This window comes from Sinohyriopsis cumingii, chromosome 1 (genome assembly GCF_028554795.1).
Source record: "Sinohyriopsis cumingii isolate HCF-2022 chromosome 1, ASM2855479v2, whole genome shotgun sequence".
In the NCBI taxonomy this organism is placed as follows: domain Eukaryota; kingdom Metazoa; phylum Mollusca; class Bivalvia; order Unionida; family Unionidae; genus Sinohyriopsis; species Sinohyriopsis cumingii.
In genome coordinates this window covers 30,315,997-30,337,795 of record NC_142961.1, presented here as the reverse complement: position 1 = coordinate 30,337,795, position 21,799 = coordinate 30,315,997, and the positions used below count along the sequence as shown (strand labels likewise).

Below are 21,799 nucleotides of genomic sequence, written 5' to 3'. Positions count from 1 at the left end.
TCTGGCCACAATCGTAATTCACAGATTGATTTTAATATATAAACATTCTGACATTAGGGACCACCTTCTGAGCGCAACTAGTGACCATGATATCTTGGCAAAATATTCATTATGATTCTGCTGTGAATGACAGCATCTCCAAAATGGGGATAAAAGTCCACCGACCTTTATTTAATCCCAGTAACAATGACCGCTTATACTGTTCTTAAAAAAATAGGCTGGCTACCGATATCTGACATTTTGTAGGTATGCTTATAGTGTTTTATATTTTCTGTTGTAGAACAGACTTAAGTACATGTAGATTATTCCAGCATGAGCCTGGTTCCCTGCCTTATCATAGTTACCACCCATATACATGAGTAGGACCCAGTATCCCTTTGAACAACCATATCGCAAAAACAGAGACAAACACCATATTATGTAAACATTTGTAACAATGACCACTTGAATAGTAAAAATTATTCTGATAATAAACAAACATAAAAAGAACAAGTAGAAAAAAGAAGAGTCTGGCTGAAAAATGGTACAGTCTGTAAACCAGGTTAATGTACATGTTATGAATTGCCATTATAGTGCAGAAATTAAGGTAGTGGTTGCATATATTGTTTTGTCCTTAGAGTTAATCCATATTGCCTGGGGTGAATAAGGTCTTTGTCTATTAAACCAGTGAGTGAGAGTTATTTGCGGGATTCGATTGATAGTGTTTAAGACTTGTGATATTTGTTGTTTTTTCCCTGATGTTACAGTGATTACATCGCAATCACCAAGCTGTCATATATTCATGTTGGTGCGACAGGGTTATATACTTGGTTTATAAAGTTAATGTCTTCTTTGAATTAAGCCGTTGACTTTTGTCTTTGAGTAAACGATTCTGTTTCTGGATGAGATGACTGTTTTTATAATTTTAATAATTGTTAGATATGCAATGCACATGTATAGATTTTTCATATTTTCCCAAAGCCTTGTCAAAACCATCTTTACAGTTGACATTATAACTGAGCACTAATGATGTTAACACCTAGTACCTTAATAACAATGGAAGAACTTGCAACTAAAACGAGACAAATTTTAACGCTGGAGAAAATAATTATTGTAACTGAAGGAAGTGAAAAAGAGCAGACTTCTCACAAATTAGCAGTTTAAACATCGGTAAAACAAAGTTTGGGTGTTATAAAGGAAATGGAGCAAATCAGAAATGATTTCATATGCTAATACATGTAGCTGTGATCTTCAATATACATGTGATTTCATGCTTAATGATGGAAGTATATCTTTATTGCTATATAATTTTGTTTTTAGATGAATAATACAGTATTTTAGCAAGAACTATTAATAGATATTATAATATTTGTACAGTGATTGTGGTTATCATTCTGTAACTTGTTCTGAAATTGGACCTTGGAAACTGGTCTTTTTGTACAAACCTGTTATGAGAGACAACCTGACTTGAGAGACCCTTTTTTTTTGTTGGCAGAAGGGGTGGTCTCTCAGAACAGGTTTTACTGTATAAAGTGTGCCAGACATTTTGAGATGGGATCTAGTCTGACATCAGAATCTGCACAAAAATCTAGGCCATGAAGTACAATCCAATTTAGATTGAGCTGGAAATACATTTTTCCCGGTACATTGATGTTCATATTAATAAAGTTATCTTTAAAATCATTAAGATTTAAAGGGAATTGTGTCAGACAGTTAGGCTCATTATTTATCCCAGTTTTGTTGTTCAGCTTTTTTTCTAGGTTGTACAAATGGAATTTGATGAAGCTGCATCTGTGCCATTGTTCCTACTACACCAAGCAATTTGCAGGCCAACTCACAAGGCTCACATTCAAATATAAAAGCAATTTGAAGGCTAACTCACCAGGCTCACATTCAAATATAATAGCAGTTTGCAGGCTAACTTGCCAGTCTCACATTCAAATAGCAATTCAAAGGCTAACTCACTAGGTTCACATTCAAATATAATAGCAGTTTGCAGGCTAACTCACCAGGCTCACATTCAAATATAATAGCAATTTGAAGGCTAACGCACTAGGTTCACATTCAAATATAATAGCAATTTGAAGGCTAACTCACTAGGCTCACATTCAGATATAATAGCAATTTGAAGGCTAACTCACCAGGCTCACATTCAAATATAATAGCAATTTGAAGGCCAACTCATTAGGCTCACATTCAAATATAATAGCAATTTGAAGGCCAACTCATTAGGCTCACATTCAAATATAATAGCAATTTGAAGGCTAACTCACAAGGCTCACATTCAGATATAATAGCAATTTGCAGGCCAACTCACCAGTCTTACATTTAAATATAATAGCAATTTGCAGACTAACTCACCAGGCTCACATTCAAATATAATAGCAATTTACAGACTAACTCACCAGGCTCACGTTCAAATATAATAGCAATTTGCAGGCAAACTCACTAGGCTCAACCACTCTGGTGGCCTAGTACTTAGAGCATCTGCCTTGGATGCAGGAGGTCGTGGGTTCAAACCCCAGCTGAGTAATACCAGAGACTTATAAAATGGTACTAACAACTGCCTTGCTAGGCACTCAGCATTAAGAGTTTAGTGTTAGGACTGGTTGGCTTGGTGTCAAGGTAATGTGACTGGGTGGGACATCATGCTACATGTCTACCACACTGCAGACATTGTAGTGATATGACCGAAAAATTGTTAACGGTATGTTTAAAATCCAAATCACACACACATGCACTCATTTGGCTCACATTCATATATAATAGCAGTTTGCAGGCTCAATCACCAGAGTCACGTTCAGATATAGCTATTTGCAGTTGAACTAGATACAAACATATTCCAGTTCGGGAGGCAGCAGAAGTTTATTCCATACATTAATATGACCAAGTAATTTATTTCAGAGAAACACAATTTATGGTAAAATTGTCTTGTCCAGGGCAAAGCGCCAAAACTATTATTGATATCTTTATGAAATATGCAGCACATTAAAACAGTGATGCACATGATGCATTGTCTGTTTGTTCATATATTAAATATGAATACTTTCATTTCTGGTGCTGTTCACTTTCAATTATACTTTGCAAATACAAACTTTAAGATATGACATTTTTCACAAATTATTCTGTTTCCCTGTAGATCTTTTGTTGGGGTGTGGGATATAATCCATCTTATTAGTGTTTTTTAAAACTCTCTCATGTATGTAAAGGGAGGCAGATTATACCTGTCTCTCTGTTGGTCTGTCTGTCTGTCTATCCATTAACATTTTATTTCTGAGGCATTACTCTTAAACCAATCAAGAAAATTCTATTTAACCAGGCAAAAATGTTAAGCAAGCTGTTTAGAGGTGCCTTTGACTCATAGAATTTTCTTCATTCAATACTTTATATATAACGATGGAAACAGTGTGTCATATATGTAGTATACAGCATGAGGTTACTTGATTATTGTGTAATTTCTTTAGGAGTCTCTAGATTACTAGGGACCAGTCAGGACCAGTCAGATCTTTGATATCTTGATGACCACTGTTTTCAAGTGCTATCTAATCAGTTCAAAAATCCCGATGAGGTTTTTATCAGAATGAACATGTAATGTATATTTAACCTCAGGTATTGTGTTAGACTGTAGTCATCAGTTTATCAGGTGATTTTAAGGTAAATAAGTTTACACTAATTTATGTTCCATAAATTTTACTTCAGTGTCGTTTCATATTTTGTAGCAAAAGAACTGCATGACTGTGGATCAAAACCTCCAGGTCTTATGTTTTTTTCAACAAATCTACAGCACTATGGGCAGAGTTAGTGGTAAGTCAGGAGAGAAAAATTATGTAACAATTGTACTTTAATTTTTCACCAGTACCTTCCCATTAGTTCTTGTGATTTTTTCTAGGGTTTTCCTCCACTTAATATTCTGGCTTGCCATGTACAGCAAATCATGTGCTGAATAATAGTGTTAAACCCACAAGTTACAAACATGTTGATTTTTCAGATTTTCAAGTGTACCAGCACTCCAAGCTGTGACTGTTTTAACAAATGAATTTTGTCATTGGGCTGTTCCCATGCTTCATTCAGACTCACAATGCAGTAGCTTCCCAACAACATCAGAACTTTCTGATTACAAGAATGTAGTGCATTTTATGCAGAAAACAACTGGCAAGTGCAATTTAATTCATAATCCCTTTTCAGTTGTGAGACTCTGTGCTATCTTTACATGTGACTTGCAGCTTTTAATTGACAAGTTGAACATATAAACTGTATGGTATCAATCAAGAATAATGTGGACATAGAGACAAATACAGAAAATTAGTTAAACTAGCATAAATGTAGGATACTTAAAAGGACAGGGATGTGATGCCACATGTAATGATCTCATGTCTAAAAGTAGCCCCAAGTGGGCAGTGTCTTAAACCCTATTGACAAACTTTGTAAGATGGTTCTAAGTTTCAGTATGTAAAGTTAAATGATGTTCCAGGGGCAGAAATACCTTACATCGTAATTGATGTCATTCATGTATAACTGAAAGGGTGGTCAAAATGTTGTCTCCCAAAAGTGGAAATGTAGTAATTTTAGGTTACCATCCTATAATACATGCAAAAAGGTCACTATACTTGAGCACAAATTACTTCTTATGTTATAACTGTCTGATGCTATATGTACAGAGTTTTGTCTAGGTAATAAATGGTATATAAACTGTGGATTATGAGATGAAAACAACTTACAGAATTTTGTCAAGATGGAATGGCACGCCAACATTTATCTTTATACTGTCTTTCTCAACTGGCTTCGTAAATTTAAAAAACACAAAACATGCATAGTGTTCTTCATAAACTAATAGTAAATTACTTCTGGAACAGAAGTTATAAAAAACCCTCTCTAAAGCAATGTCACCTTCATATCTACCCGCCTGAATATTAAATTTATATCTGAAACATCTAGCTTTAGAAAAGTCCAGAGGAATGACAAGAGGTAATCCTCTACATAGATATTCTGTAATGACTTTTATTCTTTATAATAATGATACTTTGTTGACAGATTTGACTTTTCATACTAATTTTTACAACTGCTGTGGTGGTCCAAGTGGTTAGAGTATCTGCCTTGGATGCAAGAGGTTGGGGTTTGAACCCCAGCCAAGTCGTACCAAAGACTTATAAAATGGTACTAGCAGCTGTTTTACTAGGTGCTCAGCATTAAGAGGTTGGTGTTAGGACTGGTCAGTATGGTGCCAGAATAATGTGACACGGTTTGGCATGATGCTACATGTCTGCAGCATGATGCCCCTGTGCTAGACTTCACTATAATCTGCCACACTAGACATCATAGCGATATGACTGAAACTTTTTTAAAGCTATGTTAAAATTCCAAATCACACACACACACACACACACACACACACACACACCAATATTTACAAATGCAGTTTTTGTAACATCTGATAAAGTTAATGCATACAAAGTTTTTAATCATGAATATTTTATCACTAATTCCACCACCACAGTTGTATCAATGTAATTATAACTATATGCCTTATGAATTTATATAATGATTTATTCCTTCTAATCTTGCGGGTAATGTCTGATTGGGTGAATTTGTAACTTGCCCATTTAATATAGTCTGTCATCAGAATAAATGAAGGTCAAGGCCCTTTGTCAGTGAACAGGAGACAAAGCAATGTATATAGAGAGGTAGCTTACAGAACTCCAAGTCATCAATATTAATGGATGGCCTGATATTGAGGCAGGTAATAAGTGTTAGAAGTTCTTTAAGACAGATCTAGGTATACTGTCAAAAATAACCTTGTAGTTTTCAGCATTTCTTGTCAGTTTACCGTAACTTTAACCTTTACTTATTTTGTCATTGTAAATCAGGGTTTGGCAACCAGTTTTACACAGCATGCCACTTTTTCAGGATTAATGACAAAATGAATATGCGCATGCCACCAGTAAGAGAGTAACACTGTTAAAATAAGATTTTTTACTGCCCTTCACATGCCACACAAAGCCTGTTGACATGCTACCTTGTGGCATGCATGCTGTAGGTTGCCAACCTGTTTTCAATCATTTATTCCCAGCACATCTGAGTTCTGCTTAATGATTAGGACTTTTTAATACAAAATTTGAAATGGTCATAATAAATTAAGGTTGGTCAGCTGATGGCTACTAAAGTTTGATAGGTACTTCGAGTGCTGGGACCATGTATAAAACAAGCAGGTGAGGTACACATTTTGTAAATCATACTAATCACACAAATTAATAGTTTATTAAGAAGTCTGTCCTTTTGCATGAATTTTCGTAATCAGTCTGTACATACATGTACATACTGTTTGCTAGCACATACATTTTACTCTCAGTACCCATTATACAGGATGGCTAGCACATGCATTTTACTCTCAGTACCCATTATACAGGATGGCTAGCACATGCATTTTACTCTCAGTACCCATTATACAGGATGGCTAGCACATGCATTTTACTCTCAGTACCCATTATACAGGATGGCTAGCACATGCATTTTACTCTCAGTACCCATTATACAGGATGGCTAGCACATGCATTTTACTCTCAGTACCCATTATACAGGATGGCTAGCACATGCATTTTACTCTCAGTACCCATTATACAGGATGGCTAGCACATGCATTTTACTCTCAGTACCCATTATACAGGATGGCTAGCACATACATTTTACTCTCAGTACCCATTATACAGGATTGCTAGCACATACATTTTACTCTCAGTACCCATTATACAGGATGGCTAGCACAGCTAGCTAGAATAATTTAACATCACCACAGCCTCCTCATGGGTGTGGGTCTAGCACATTCACTGGTAAGGATTTGTTTCTCATTTTCCCTTGTATTGACATCACATGTTACATGACTGTTCGTTGTGTCTTGTTAGTAGAGCGATTGATCTTTCAAAGGGACTCCAGCCATATTTACTTATGATGTAGAGGTACGATGTCTGCAGTGTGGCAGTTTATAGTGATGTCTAGTACTGAGGCATCATGGTGCAGACATGTAGCATGATGTCCCACCCAGTCACATTATCCTGACACCAGGCTGACCAGTCTTAACACTAACCTCTTGATGTAGAGCACCCAGTGAGGCAGCTGTTATTACTATTTTTATAAGTCTTTGCTATGACTTGGCTGGGGTTCAAACCAACAACCTCCCACATCTGAGGTGGATGCTCTAACCACTAGGCCACTGGAGCAGTCCTTATTAGGTGTGGTAAAACCCTAATGAGAAATAATCACAAATATACTGATGAGCTCAGCCAGTCATTCACCAGATCACTTTGTCATTTTGTACTGATCTTGCTTATAATTGTATCCATGATCTTGATTATTTAAGGATGTTGACCAAGTTTGTTAAAAATCAGATTAGAATTAGTCTCTAAAGTGGTAGCAGATTTAGCCAATCAGATGCAAGATCACATCATTAATATGCTTGGACTTCATTCATTATTGAACTTATCCAAGATCTTAATACAAGCATAAAGTTATCAAAATCTGATAAGAAATATGGGTAACAATCTGATATAAGATCATCTAATTGACATACAAGTATTTAAGTATTTTGCTTATCATCAAACTTGCCCAGGATCTTGATGATGTAAATAAACAAATCTTCCAAATTTAATCACAAATTTATGGGATTATAAATACCAACTCCTTAGTGTTAACATTCTCAGCCAGTATGAACTCATCTGAGATCTTGATGATATAAGCATGTATTTCAGATTTGATCAAAATCATCTCAGAAATATGGTCTCCAGAGTTGTAATAGTCTCAGCCAATCAGATTGAAGATACCTCATTGATATGCATAGATCTCACTCATATTCAAACTCATCTGAGATATTGATGATATAAAGCTATTATTTCAAATTTGATAAATATCTGATCGAAACATGGCCTTCAGGGTGGTAACAAGCAAGTATTGACAGATAGGGCATGACAGAAATAGGGGTGAACCATAAACTAACTTAGTATATACACTTATCTTCAAGATGTTATTCCTAGAGGCAGAAAAGGGGATAAAGTATATTTCTAAAGTTTGTCATGTAAAATCAAAACCTTTGAATATTACATCAAAACAAATAACTCACAAAAAGCAACACACTTAAAACTTGCAGATGTTTGAGAACATGTGACTTTTTCAGATCATGTATCTGAGACAAGTGACTCCACTTAAAATTGTATCTGTCTTATTGAACTAAAGTGTCACATTATTTTGAGCTTCAGTTATGATATCCCAATCTTTATAATGTTATGTGTTACAAGCTACATGTCTTAAACCACCTATCATAGAAATAGTGGATTCTTCAAGCCTGGTATATTTGGCTGGAGCTTGAATATGTGTAGTACACAAATGGTTTTGGAGATTTGATTAGTCTTACAGTTTTACTTATATTAAACCTTCAGAGAGAAAATATAAAAATTGCATGAATAATGGGATTGACCACATAACCTAAATAAAGTGGACATGACCATTATATAAATTTGAGTTTAAAATGACAGATCATAATTTTTATGCTAATTAGTATCTTTGTTCACTTCAGATGAAATAGCTGTTTTACATCAGTTGATCTTGCTTCATCGTTTTAATGTCCAGTTCTGGGTCAGGCTGGCAAGTGCCTATGAAAAATTGATTAGCATCAAGCCTTCAGCGGATTCTGATGGTGTCCGTGGAGAGGTCTTACAGATAGACCTAAAAATATTAACATGCTTCATCAGAGTAAGGTAAGCAAATAGATTGATCAGAAATAGGATAGACCATTGCAGTTGAAAATAGAATGCACAACTGTTTCTTTTGGAAACAGAGCTTTGTTTCAATGTTTATTATCAGTGAGAAAATATTTGTCAGGTACTGTATGCCCATAATGGTCTTAGAGTAAGAAGCCAAGTAATGCATGATTGTTGGTGGAGGTTTAGTGTACAATTCCTCTTTAGACTGATACAATTTTGTGTGTCAAAAGAAACATCATTTTATGAAAGTTGTACATATAAACTTATGTATAGCTCCTGGGACTGGCCAAAATATCCTTGATATATAGGTGGCCTTTATGTAGAGGGTTACCTATTCAGGCAACCCGAGATATGAAGGATGGAACGAGGATTAGCAAGAGAGAACTCAAACGTGTTCTAATGGTCACCTTTACATAGCTCTCAAACCTGTCCTAACAGTTTCCTTAACATAGTGGTCACCTGGTTGCAATGGCCATTATAATTTCTCTGTAAAATTTCATCTTTAAATGTGTGTAATAGTCACCTGCTTCCTGCAGTCAGGTATTTCCTAATTAAACAGTGGTTTCTCCATGCCTTGTGCAGTGACTGTGTATCTACAGTGACTTCTCAGTCTATCCAAACAAAACTTTTCTTTCATGAGGAAGGCTTTATTTATATAAAGGAATATCAGGTCAATCAATGTGCCAAAATCTCTTACCGCATATGTACTCACTGTACTCCAGTTACATTGTCAGTGTAACTCAAAGGTTTCAGTGTCATATTTGGAAGTGAAGCAATTATTGTCACTTGGGTAGAATGTTGAAGCAGTTCATATGCTTGATGGTGGGAACAGTAGTCAGGTTTTCATAGCAGAAATGGAAGTTGCTTTTTATCCTATTGTGACAGGTGTAGTTCTATCTATTCCTCTATTTTAGATGTGAGTTATATCCCTTTTCATTAGGTCAGGTATCATTCAGTATTTAAAACTTGTCCACAAAGGTATGTGAAGGTTAGGTTTATGGGTCACAGAGACTATACACATGCAATTTTTATGTTACCCCATTCATCACAGGCCTCACATAATCTGTCTTTTGATCTCAGCAAGTTGAGCAACTGAATATTCCTGATATTGTTTTTGAAGTGTGAACATCTGTTTCCAGCCTAATTTATACAAGTTGCCATACAAAAGAGTTGTCCTCTAAGTTCATGTCATATGTAAGCTGTCTTTGATTAGTGAAATTTTGACTGAGTACACACAAAAGTGGGGGAGCACAGAGGCATCAGACTACAGACAAAAACTGAAGGTCTACAAAGCCCTTGTTCTGTTGACCCTGTTGTATGCTTGTGAAACCTGGATGTTTTAGATGCCATGCCAAGAAGCTAAACCTGGATGTTTTAGATGCCATGCCAAGAAGCTAAACCTGGATGTTTTAGATGCCATGCCAAGAAGCTAAACCTGGATGTTTTAGATGCCATGCCAAGAAGCTAAACCTGGATGTTTTAGATGCCATGCCAAGATGCTAAACCTGGATGTTTTAAATGCCATGCCAAGATGCTAAACCTGGATGTTTTAGATGCCATGCCAAGAAGCTAAACCTGGATGTTTTAGATGCCATGCCAAGATGCTAAACCTGTATGTTTTAGATGCCATGCCAAGAAGCTAAACCTGGATGTTTTAGATGCCATGCCAAGATGCTAAACCTGTATGTTTTAGATGCCATGCCAAGAAGCTAAACCTGGATGTTTTAGATGCCATGCCAAGATGCTAAACCTGGATGTTTTAGATGCCATGCCAAGATGCTAAACCTGGATGTTTTAGATGCCATGCCAAGATGCTAAACCTGTATGTTTTAGATGCCATGCCAAGAAGCTAAACCTGGATGTTTTAGATGCCATGCCAAGATGCTAAACCTGGATGTTTTAGATGCCATGCCAAGATGCTAAACCTGTATGTTTTAGATGCCATGCCAAGAAGCTAAACCTGGATGTTTTAGATGCCATGCCAAGAAGATAAACCTGGATGTTTTAGATGCCATGCCAAGATGCTAAACCTGGATGTTTTAGATGCCATGCCAAGATGCTAAACCTGGATGTTTTAGATGCCATGCCAAGAAGCTAAACCTGGATGTTTTAGATGCCATGCCAAGATGCTAAACCTGTATGTTTTAGATGCCATGCCAAGAAGCTAAACCTGGATGTTTTAGATGCCATGCCAAGATGCTAAACCTGTATGTTTTAGATGCCATGCCAAGATGCTAAACCTGGATGTTTTAGATGCCATGCCAAGATGCTAAACCTGGATGTTTTAGATGCCATGCCAAGATGCTAAACCTGGATGTTTTAGATGCCATGCCAAGAAGCTAAACCTGGATGTTTTAGATGCCATGCCAAGATGCTAAACCTGTATGTTTTAGATGCCATGCCAAGAAGCTAAACCTGGATGTTTTAGATGCCATGCCAAGATGCTAAACCTGTATGTTTTAGATGCCATGCCAAGAAGCTAAACCTGGATGTTTTAGATGCCATGCCAAGAAGCTAAACCATTTTCACATGGACTGTGAGGAAACTGAATGGAATAAGATGGCAGGGCAGGGTCACAGAAACTGAGGTTTCCACACAAGCAGGCATTCTAAGCATCCACACTTTGCTGATGAAATCACAGTTGAGATGGGCAGAAGAGTGACTACCAATGAAGATCTTCTTATGCAAGTTGAATAAGGAAAATTGATCTCAGGATCATCAGAAGAAATGCCTCAAAGATTAATCCTTGAAACTTCCAACATTGACCTTTAGTCTTGGAAAGATCTTGCACAGGATCACTCCACCAGGTACAGTCTCATCCATACTGGAGACTTTGAACTGAGGAGAATTGCAGAGGCAGTGCACTGGCAGCATAAATCTCAAAACTGCAGCCTGTCCACCTGGTACAGTCTCATACTGCAGCTACAGACTTTGAACTAAGGAGAATTGCAGAGGCAGTGCAGAAGCACTGGCAGCATAAATCTCAAAAGTGCAGCACGTCCTCTATTGATCAAGTATAACTTCTGCTGAGTGTGGCACAGACAGTTCAGAACACAAGCTGGCCTGATTCACTCATGTACTAAGAACCCAAATCAGTTAGTGATGTCATAGTCTTCTTTGAACTTGAATGGTGATCAACAGTGAATTTAGTGTTTTGTTATGGTGCGCTCAACAAACTTAGATCAGTGATTATTTGAACTCAGTCATGAAATAGTGTGAACCCGCTATCGCATGCTCTGTTATAACATAAATTCGGATATAACACATTCATGGTGTGGCTCACAAAAATTCATATACATATATTTTTCTCGTACACAAAAAAAACGTCTTTCTTAAAAGTACAAAAAAAACCCGTTAAAAAAATATTATCATTGTGGGGAAGGGATTGCGTATGAATAATATATGACAATTGTGGTGTGGCTATTTTCTTGTACACAAAAACATAGGTTTTTCTTCTTAAAAGTACGAAAAATAACGTTTAAAGAGTTTATTCAGGGATCATGCAGGGCTTAGCCAATGTCGTAAATTGCGATTTTTTTCCTTATTGACAGCAAAATATACCATCTGGTGATTTTTATTATTGCTGACATTGTTGGCTGTTTAAACTTATACATACAACCATTGGTTTGGCGTGGAGAAATTCAGAGGCCCCATAAAAGGAAGCCACAGACTTGCTATAAAATGCACTAAAATTTATCAATTGTTACATAAACAAATTCTTTGCCCATATTGACAAACAATCTTAACAGTGCATTGTTACATCATAATCCGCTTATGTTGACATCTAGCATGAGTACTGTATGTTGTGAGATATCTGCTTTTTTTATATATATTTCTGGTAGCGGAGATCAACCGGACGAGGCATTACCACATAATCTATCTTTTGTTGGATTTTTACCTGCTCGCTAGTAATTAATATATTTACATAGACTTACGTTTTTATGTGGGTGGTAAGAAAAATTCCTCTTCTTTTCACTCAGAATTAAATCCTTTAGAACACTCATATTTTCCGTAGTAATCTCTCAACAGGCCAGAACACCTGCATCTCTAGCGTCCGTTGACCCTTTTTTTCATTTCTGGCACATGCGTGGAATCTATTCAATAGACAGGGAGGAACAGTAACTAAAATCGACCAAACACTGGCCATTTCCTTTTTTTTAAATGTACCCAGATAAAATAGTTTGCTGAAATTTCAAAGAAAACAGATTACCTTTGAAGCACTGATTGTTATAAAAACATACTAAGCAAATGGAAAATAAAAATCAGTTACAATCATGCAATACAATTATTTGATGTTGCCGCCACAATAAGAAATGGGCATTTGTTTGGTTCTCCAAAGCTGTCCTTTAGTGGTGACTTCAATAATGCATGCACCCTTCATCAAAGAAAGCCTACTACAATCTTCAATTAAAACTAAACATCTTTCTTCAAAGGAAGCCAGTACCAAACTTAATTAAAAGCAATGGAATCTGATCAATTGTTTCATTTTCCAATGTGACTGGAACACATTTATTGTGTCGTGAAAGTTTCCTTTTTGCAGGAAAAAAGTTTATGCTTAAAGAATGCTACCAAGGGCGGCTTAAAACACAAACTAGCTTTTACTGACTTGGGATGTACTGAAAAGGAAATGTGCTTCATCATTCGTTATGTGATCATACTATGTTTATCCCCTGAAAAATTCAGACATATATGACCTGTGATAAAATGATTGAATATTTTAAATGGATGTGTGTGTGCATTTTTTCAATGGAATTACGTGTATTTGGATTCAATGTATATGATGAGATTCACGGGTGAGTACAGTGTTGATACTCTATTCATGCTATACATTAGACTTGTATATATCAACAGTATACACATATATGTACCAATCCGTGGTTCTCTAAATAAAATAACATATAATACAGTGGAACCTCGCTATAATGCGATAATTGGGATACAAAAAATTGGACTGCATTAATAGCACTGTTGCGTTAATGCAAGGTTTTACAGTATTTTACTTTTTCCAGAGAACAACACATTGGCACATATACGTTTATTCATGTCTAATCTATATGATAAATAGGGTATCAACACCATTTACTATCGACCGCTCCAGTGGCCTAGTGCTTAGAGCATCTGCCTCGAATGCAGGAGGTCATGGGTTCGATCACCAGCTGAGTCATACTAAAGACTTACAAAAATGGTACTAACAGCTGCCTCATTTGGCGCTCAGCATTAAGATGTTAGTGTTAGAACTGGGTGGCCTGGTGTCAAGATAATGTGACTGGGTGGGACATCATGCTACATATCTGCGGCATGATGCCCCAGTGCCAGACATCACTATAAACTGCCGCACTGCAGACATCATAGCGATTTGACTGAAAAATTGTTAAAGCTATGTTAAAAATCCAAATCACACACACACACCATTTACTATCATGCCGTTGTGGCATGCAATTCATCCATAATGCATGTAACTCCACTGAAAAATTGCACACAGATTTAAAATTTTCAATAATTTTGTCACACATCCTTGTGTCTGAATTCAACGTCTAATATATAGCATGACCAGAGTATTAACACCGTTTACTTACCGTCTGACATCATACTGTCGTGGCATGCAATTAATCCATAATACATGTAATTCCATTGCAAAAATTGCATACATATTTAAACTATTCAGTAATTTTGTCACAGATGATTATGTGTCTGAATTCAGTGGGGAAAAATTAACAGCAAAATTAGGTTAAGGAAGCACATGTATGGTTCATTATGTTCCAGGGTCTATGAACGGTGTCTGTACAAATTTCATACTGTTATAATTTTCGTGTACTTTTATCCATTGTAAATTCCCAACAATTAACACTTATATGCCTAATCATTTGAATGACTACAGCAAGAATAATTAACAAACAACATGTGCTTTCAGCGTGCATATAACTTTTACTTCAGATTTAGTGAATACCGAAAGAAACATATAAAGAATACTTTTATAAAGATATTTAAGCTGAACGCATGTACAATTTCATACCCTTTCAATTTCAAGCTAATAAAGTGGACATTATTTACTGGCCAACTGATTGCGTCTAATAACACCGCCATGCCTAGCAAACATGTTGGCAGCTTTTGTTTTTTGATGTTTATTAAATTGTGAGAATCTTTTATCAACCACCGCATTGTCTGCTGCTTGTTTGTGTATGCACTTAAAGAAACACATGTCGGCTATTGTTTGAGCAATGATGGTATACAGAATTAATTGAAGACAATTACAAAGACAACTTACTGGCTTTACTCGTGGATCAGTAATAAGTAACATTTCCGAGAATGTTTATTTTGGCATAACACTTCAAGAACCTGGTGAAATTGTTAAATTTCAGAAGCCATGCCATGACCATATTATATTCGAATTCATATGCGAACTTTTCCCCCAAATAATAATAAAAAATTTATACACTATTTCACATACTTTAAAATAAAAAATCCAATTTCAAGAAAAATACACCACGATCGTATTATATTCGAATACATGCTCTCTTCCCCAAAATGATAATAAACTTCTTACTACAAGCAGCTTTTGTGTCTAATATAGCACATTTGATGTATTACCTTCTCTTATATAATGTTGCTTGGTGGCATATAGTGCCCATGGTGATGGGTGCTATACTACTGCAGACAGCAGTTGTGTGTGTGGTTTAATAGCGCATCTAAACATTTCTAGCAAATAGTACAGGGTAAGTTTAGTTATTGCCAAAAAGGCATATAAATATAAAAGCATAAAAGGATACAATCCTTTTGAGAATACAAAATAAAAAAATGTGTTATAAACCTAATTCTTCTTTTTTTTTTAAATCAAAGACTTTTTTAGTGTGAACGTCTTCAAGGTAAGCATCCCAGGTCTAAAATATTACCTCCACTGGTAACCTCTAATGACATGTCGAACAGTGGCTTATTATGAATCTCTCAGCCCACATGCATGGCCCAATTGGAACCGACAAATTAGCCAGTTATCATTATTGCAATATACTGAATTCCATAACCTAGCTACTATACACTTGGAACAATGATTGTCACAAATCTAACTTGGCTAATAGACCTGTACATCCACAACACTCCGATCATAACAGTATTTTTGAATATCCCTTAATTTTTATTAATGTGATTTGATGCAATGGCAAAAACAATGGCCTTGGATTCGATTAGTCTTTATGAAGCGTACCATTTATCTGAGAAGACAGCAATCAATGTATTTCAATACAGACTGCTTGCATTATTAAGCAAAAGTCATTATTTTTGACTGCTAGTGTACCTTCAAAACCAAATCCATCAGTTCTAGGCTTCTACTCAAGACACAAATTATACATGTAGCCCACAGTTAGGCCAGGGAAGAACCGTATCATATTTAGGATCATTAGCTCCATTGTTGCAAAAATTAGATTTTGTCATTGTATTTTATTTCTGGATGATAGCTTTGGTTCTAGATATTAATATAATTGAAAACAGAATTAATATATTTGTTCTCCCTAGCATCAGGAAGAGCATGTTGATATTGGGACCAGTAGCTTCAAGGACAAAGACACAGGAGCTAAATATACAGTTTGCCTTTTGCATCTCATTTATAGATGAAAACTTAAGTTCTAGAGAACTGAATTCAATAAATTTAGTTCCACTTATTCCAGATGAACGCTGCTGATTTAGGGTTGAGTAGTTCTAAGGTCAAGTTTGCTGTTACTGAAAATATTTTTGGTCATTGCACTTCATTTTCAGGAAATGAGTAGCACGTAATGCATTTGATATTAATTTTTAAGGTTCAAGATCTTGACTCTGGGATGTTAGCCATACTGGCTTGTGAGTGTGATAAAAGAAACAAATATGAATGAATTTTTATATGAATCAGTTTTTGTATACTGATTGTTTGATGAATATCTTGAATGGTGCTACTTAAATAACTTATTTTTAAAAAGAATTATTGGTTGAGCTAATTTTAGCATATGGGAATATCTTTATATCGTGTGAGACCAAATCATTGATTTTCTATCCATGATATCAAATTGAAGGTCAAAGGCCATGACAGAGTACTTTGTACTGCACTTAACCGTTATCTTGTGAACATGTTAACTTAGACATGTTAGAAACTTTTTCTTTTACCAAATTGGGTATGCTGGATTTTGTTTTGTTTTGTTTTGCAGCACAGTTTCTGAAGAATGTCAGAGATGGTTTCACTATCAGAATTTAAACAAAATAAAATGACAGGATTTATAGTCTTATCGTGAATTCCTAGAAAAAAAATTCAGTCAGTAGAATGTGGATCCCAATGAGGGACTTAGTTGAAATTGTGAAGGGGATTTCCTCACTAATGTTATTGAATATCCTGTACAAGACTCCCTTACCTACAATAATATCCTGTACAAGACTCCCTTACCTACAGTCATATCCTGCACAAGACTCCCTTACCTACAATAATATCCTGCACAAGACTCCCTTACCTACAATAATATCCTGTACAAGGCTCTCTTACCTGCAGTAATATCCTGTACAAGACTCCCTTACCTACAGTAATATCCTGTACAAGACTCCCTTACCTACAGTCATATCCTGTACAAGACTCCCTTACCTACAGTAATATCCTGTACAAGACTCCCTTACCTACAATCTAAATTGCATAATGGGTATAATTCTTTATATAAATATGAAGCTTCCCTGATCACCTGGAAGTCTCTCCGATTCAGACTTTAAAATTTGGCAAGAAAAAAAGTGGGAGGAAAAAATGAAGTCGAACTGAAACTTATTGAGAATCTCATATTTGGAACTCATCCAAAAATGAAGACAAAGTCTCCCATATGGCTGTCCCAGGAGCTTTATAAATAGCATTGGAATGTAATTTATCCAGTATACTTTGGGGGGGGGGGGGCAAGTTTTTATGGGCACTTTAGAATTAATTTCTTAACAAATACATTAAACTAAAGAATATTCCAATCACAGCTTTGAAATCTAATTTATCTGCAAATGAATTTCAAATGAAGCATGAGTAAGAATGAATGAAAAGAATTTAAAATCATATATTCTTATCCAGCTGATGGTTAATGTGATAGTTTTGGTTTTAAATCCAATATGCATAATTATCCATCTGATTGGTAAATGTGATAGTTTTGGTTTCAAATCAGACATGCATATCCAACTGATGGGTAAATGTGATGGTATTGGTTTCAAATCAGGCATGCATATCCAATTGATGGGTAAATGTGATAGTTTTGGTTTCAAATCCAATATGCATAATTATCCATCTGATTGGTAAATGTGATAGTTTTGGTTTCAAATCAGACATGCATATCCAACTGATGGATAAATGTGATGGTATTGGTTTCAAATCAGGCATGCATATCCAACTGATGGGTAAATGTGATAGTTTTGGTTTCAAATCCAATATGCATAAGTATCCATCTGATTGGTAAATGTGATAGTTTTGGTTTCACATCTGTGCAATTACAGAAGTTGTCTTTTACAAACCAGTCATTGGGGATGCAGCAGTGCATCAACATGTTCCAGCTATTGTGATATTTTTGATACAGAAAAGTAAATTATGTTCAATTAATAAAAGCATAGGTGGTGATGTAAATATTCCAGATGTATCTACACTCATTGCAAACAAGAATCTCCAGATCAGTGCTGTCACTCCTACTAAAAGAAAACCAAGTTAATGCAAAAATACCAACCATTCAGACTTTGGCAGAATCATTCTTTTTGGAAGCCTCCACTTAACAGTTACAATAACTTCTATCAGATTATGATTTTCTAGTCAGTTTTGTATAGGCAAATTTCAACTTGAACATATATATATATATATATATATATATATATATATATATATATATATATATATATATATATATATATATATATATATATATATATATATATATATATATATATATATATGACTGCAATGCTTGTATTGTTTAATTGTAATTCTATGCCTGGACATAAATAAGCACTTGTGTCACGCATTGTTTACCAATCAGATCCCTTATGGGGAGGTGACCTTTAAGATAAGTTGCACTTTATTTTCCTCTGTATTTAACAGGTTGCTGTTGAGGAGCTGTTATCATTCAGTGGGATCCTTCATCAGACTTAACAACAATCAGCTGTTAGAGCAGGTACAGTTTGTTAGGAAAACAAAATTGTAGGAGCCCAGGGCATGAGAAAAGCAATGTTTCTCTTTGCTAAATTGGAGAACCAAATTTGTATGCCCTACCATTATGTTAATCCACCATTCATTCACGCCTTGGCCATTTTGCATTTAGGTCAGTTTCTTGTGTTCTTACTATGAAATCATACAGCCTTATAGTTGAACCTTTGTGTACTTGGTATGAAATCATACAGCCTGATGGCTGACCCTTTGTGTTCTTGCTATGAAATCATACAGCCTTACAGTTGGCCCTTTGTGTACTTGCTATGAAATCATATAGCCTTATAGTTGGCTCTTTGTGTACTTGCTATGGAATCATAAGGCCTTATAGTTGACCCTTTGTGTACTTGCTATGAAATCATACAGCCTTATGGGTGACCCTTTGTGTTCTTGCTATGAAATCATACACCCTTATAGTTGACCCTTTGTTTTTGCTGTGAAATCATACAGCCTTATAGTTGACCTTTTGTGAGGTCATTATCCTGCAGCAGTAAGTGTGACCTCTAGATCACACTTCAGTTACTTTTGTTAGTTTCCCATGCACTGATGATTGCAGGGTCATGCAGATTAGTTTATCTTCCATTGGCAGAAATTTCTTGAAATTTGGTTTGTTAAGCACCAAGATAGGTAGTATGGCAAATAATATGGTGCCAATTTTAAATTTAGAAACTCATATTAGGATATAGTGTTGCTTGGTTGCAATAAATGAGAAACTTTATCTGTCCTTCATAAGCATAATCCCCATCTTTTGCAGTGGGTGGGAGGCAGCATACCTGGCATGGGGCAGAGAATAACTGTATGGTTGCAAAATTTATTAAGATTGCATTTTTTTAATGCCATCGACTGGTCTGGTCTGAGAAAGACTGCTATTTGATAATGTAATGTTTAATTAGATTAACAGCATATATCAGGCAAAACATTCTTGATCAGAGCAGTCAGGTGACATGTTTAGTAGGTGGCATGTCCTGCTTAAAATTAGCTCTTGGTTTTTTGTTGCAGTGTTATATATTTTATGGGTATAGACATATTTACTTACAGATGGAAGACAAAATTCAGAGGTATTGCTCAGATGAAAGACTACTAGCAGTGGCCACAGAGGTAAATTATTCTTGCATATTTTTTCTTTATTTACTCCAGTTCATAGTCAGTGATCCTGAATCAGTACTGAAATTTATTATTGCAGACACTGTTGCTTTGCTACTGTAGTAAATCTTATCATCCCCTCCACCTTCTGTCCATTCAGACACCTTTTGATGGGTAGTTTTAATATGAACTATAAATGATGGTCACTTACCCCATGGGGGCATATTATGTTTGGCACTACTTCTGGTTGGCAAAGCAAATGGTCCATGATGAAGGTGATATAAACTTGAATAATCAGCTTGTGCAAGTGGTTTTCTGAACTGGAATATCTCTTGAGCGATGTTTGGTGCTTGTGATCATTTGGTTAAGCTAGAAAGCTGGAGCTGTATAAGACTGTATTGAGAGATGCCAACTGTACCAAATTTGTCAGATTTGTTATTATTTTTAACCTCAAATTATGCCATTGCAATAACTCCTGTCAGATATTCTCATCAGATACACTTTGATATACTAGTAGATGAAGCATCACTTAACCACTGGAAAATATTAGGAAGAAAAAATTATGTTATCACTGAAAGAATCACATGCTTTTGCAGACATTTCTGGCTGGACATAAGTATGGCATAGGGCAGGAAAGAAGAGGATGTGTTTTAGCTAACATTAATTTGAATCAGTAAGATTTATTCTTCAAATAAGGTTGGATGAAAGTTTAAAGCATTCCTATTTTTATATTTAGATTATTGTTTTGTAATCTTCAAATCCCAATTTTACATTGGTAAGGGTTGACATCTCTGTATTTATATCTCCAGCATGAAGAGCTGGCAAAGTGAAAATAGACCAGTCCTCTCGTGTTATTTTGGCTAACACTAAAACTCGGATGATAGGGTGGGAAGCATTTGCCTGAAAACTGTGAAGATGCTTACCAACATATTTTCATCATTCTCCAAGTCTTTAGCAAAATTGTTGCATTTGTGACTAAAAATGGGCATTTGCAATTGAAACATCATAGTTAGGCAATGACCATAAATATTGTAATGTGGCAATTCAAAAATAAGATTTTTTCAATATATATGAGTAGATACCATATTTTGTGCAACAAGTAGAACCTGTTGCTATTAAATTTGGAGCACAAGATAATCAGTAGTTTTAATAAATAATACGCTTGCAAGTGTGAGTTTTTTTCTCATTGGAGGCCATCCATTTAGTATGTATGCAAAAAATCTGGCAAAGCTTGACCCCCTCCCCCGCTCCCTGTACACATGCATACTTTTTAACACCCCCATCACCTGTGTACATACGCTTGAGAGACACACACACATGAAGTCTATAGAACGGCCTATATTTAATCCGCACAGAAACGATCAAGGATAAATAATATTAACATGTTTAATAAAACATAGTCTACCGACACTAAATGTCTGGCTGCATCAAAGAAATAAGCTGCATAACTTTAAAAAGTTTGTCTAGTGTCCGCTAAAATTCAAACGCCGAATGAACCCAGTTGAACAGGTTACGTATTAGACAAATTATTATCGAGGTTTCACACACCCACACCCATTTCCTATGCATACGTACATTATCAGTAGACCCCCCCATATGCAAGCGTATGCATTTGGGTTATCCCCCCTCCATGCGTACGTACTAAATGGATGGCCCCTTGTTTGAACAAGGTCAGGAATCCTCCATCATCATCTAGTAATTCGTCATGGTCTAGTCATATTTCACGACTCTCTATTCTCCATCGATGAGCCGAAAAGCAGAGATGCTTCTAGGATTTCATCATAAGGAAGGATTTCCCCCCTTGTGACCAAAAACAAGGGGGGAG

The 21,799-nt window shown here is 35.8% G+C and overlaps 1 protein-coding gene across 3 annotated transcripts in view; it reads left to right on the top strand.

The window, feature by feature from the left end:
* LOC149806626 (uncharacterized protein C8orf76-like) overlaps positions 1–21,799 on the top strand; it is a 56,095-nt gene that overhangs the window by 24,662 nt on the left and 9,634 nt on the right. For all 3 annotated transcript variants that reach the window (XM_089955834.1, XM_089955824.1, XM_089955816.1), the window contains exons 5-8: positions 3,699–3,783; positions 8,540–8,720; positions 18,787–18,859; positions 19,930–19,989. In XM_089955834.1, coding sequence (XP_089811960.1) covers positions 3,699–3,783; positions 8,540–8,720; positions 18,787–18,859; positions 19,930–19,989 — 399 coding nt within the window. The remainder of the gene's footprint in view (positions 1–3,698; positions 3,784–8,539; positions 8,721–18,786; positions 18,860–19,929; positions 19,990–21,799) is intronic.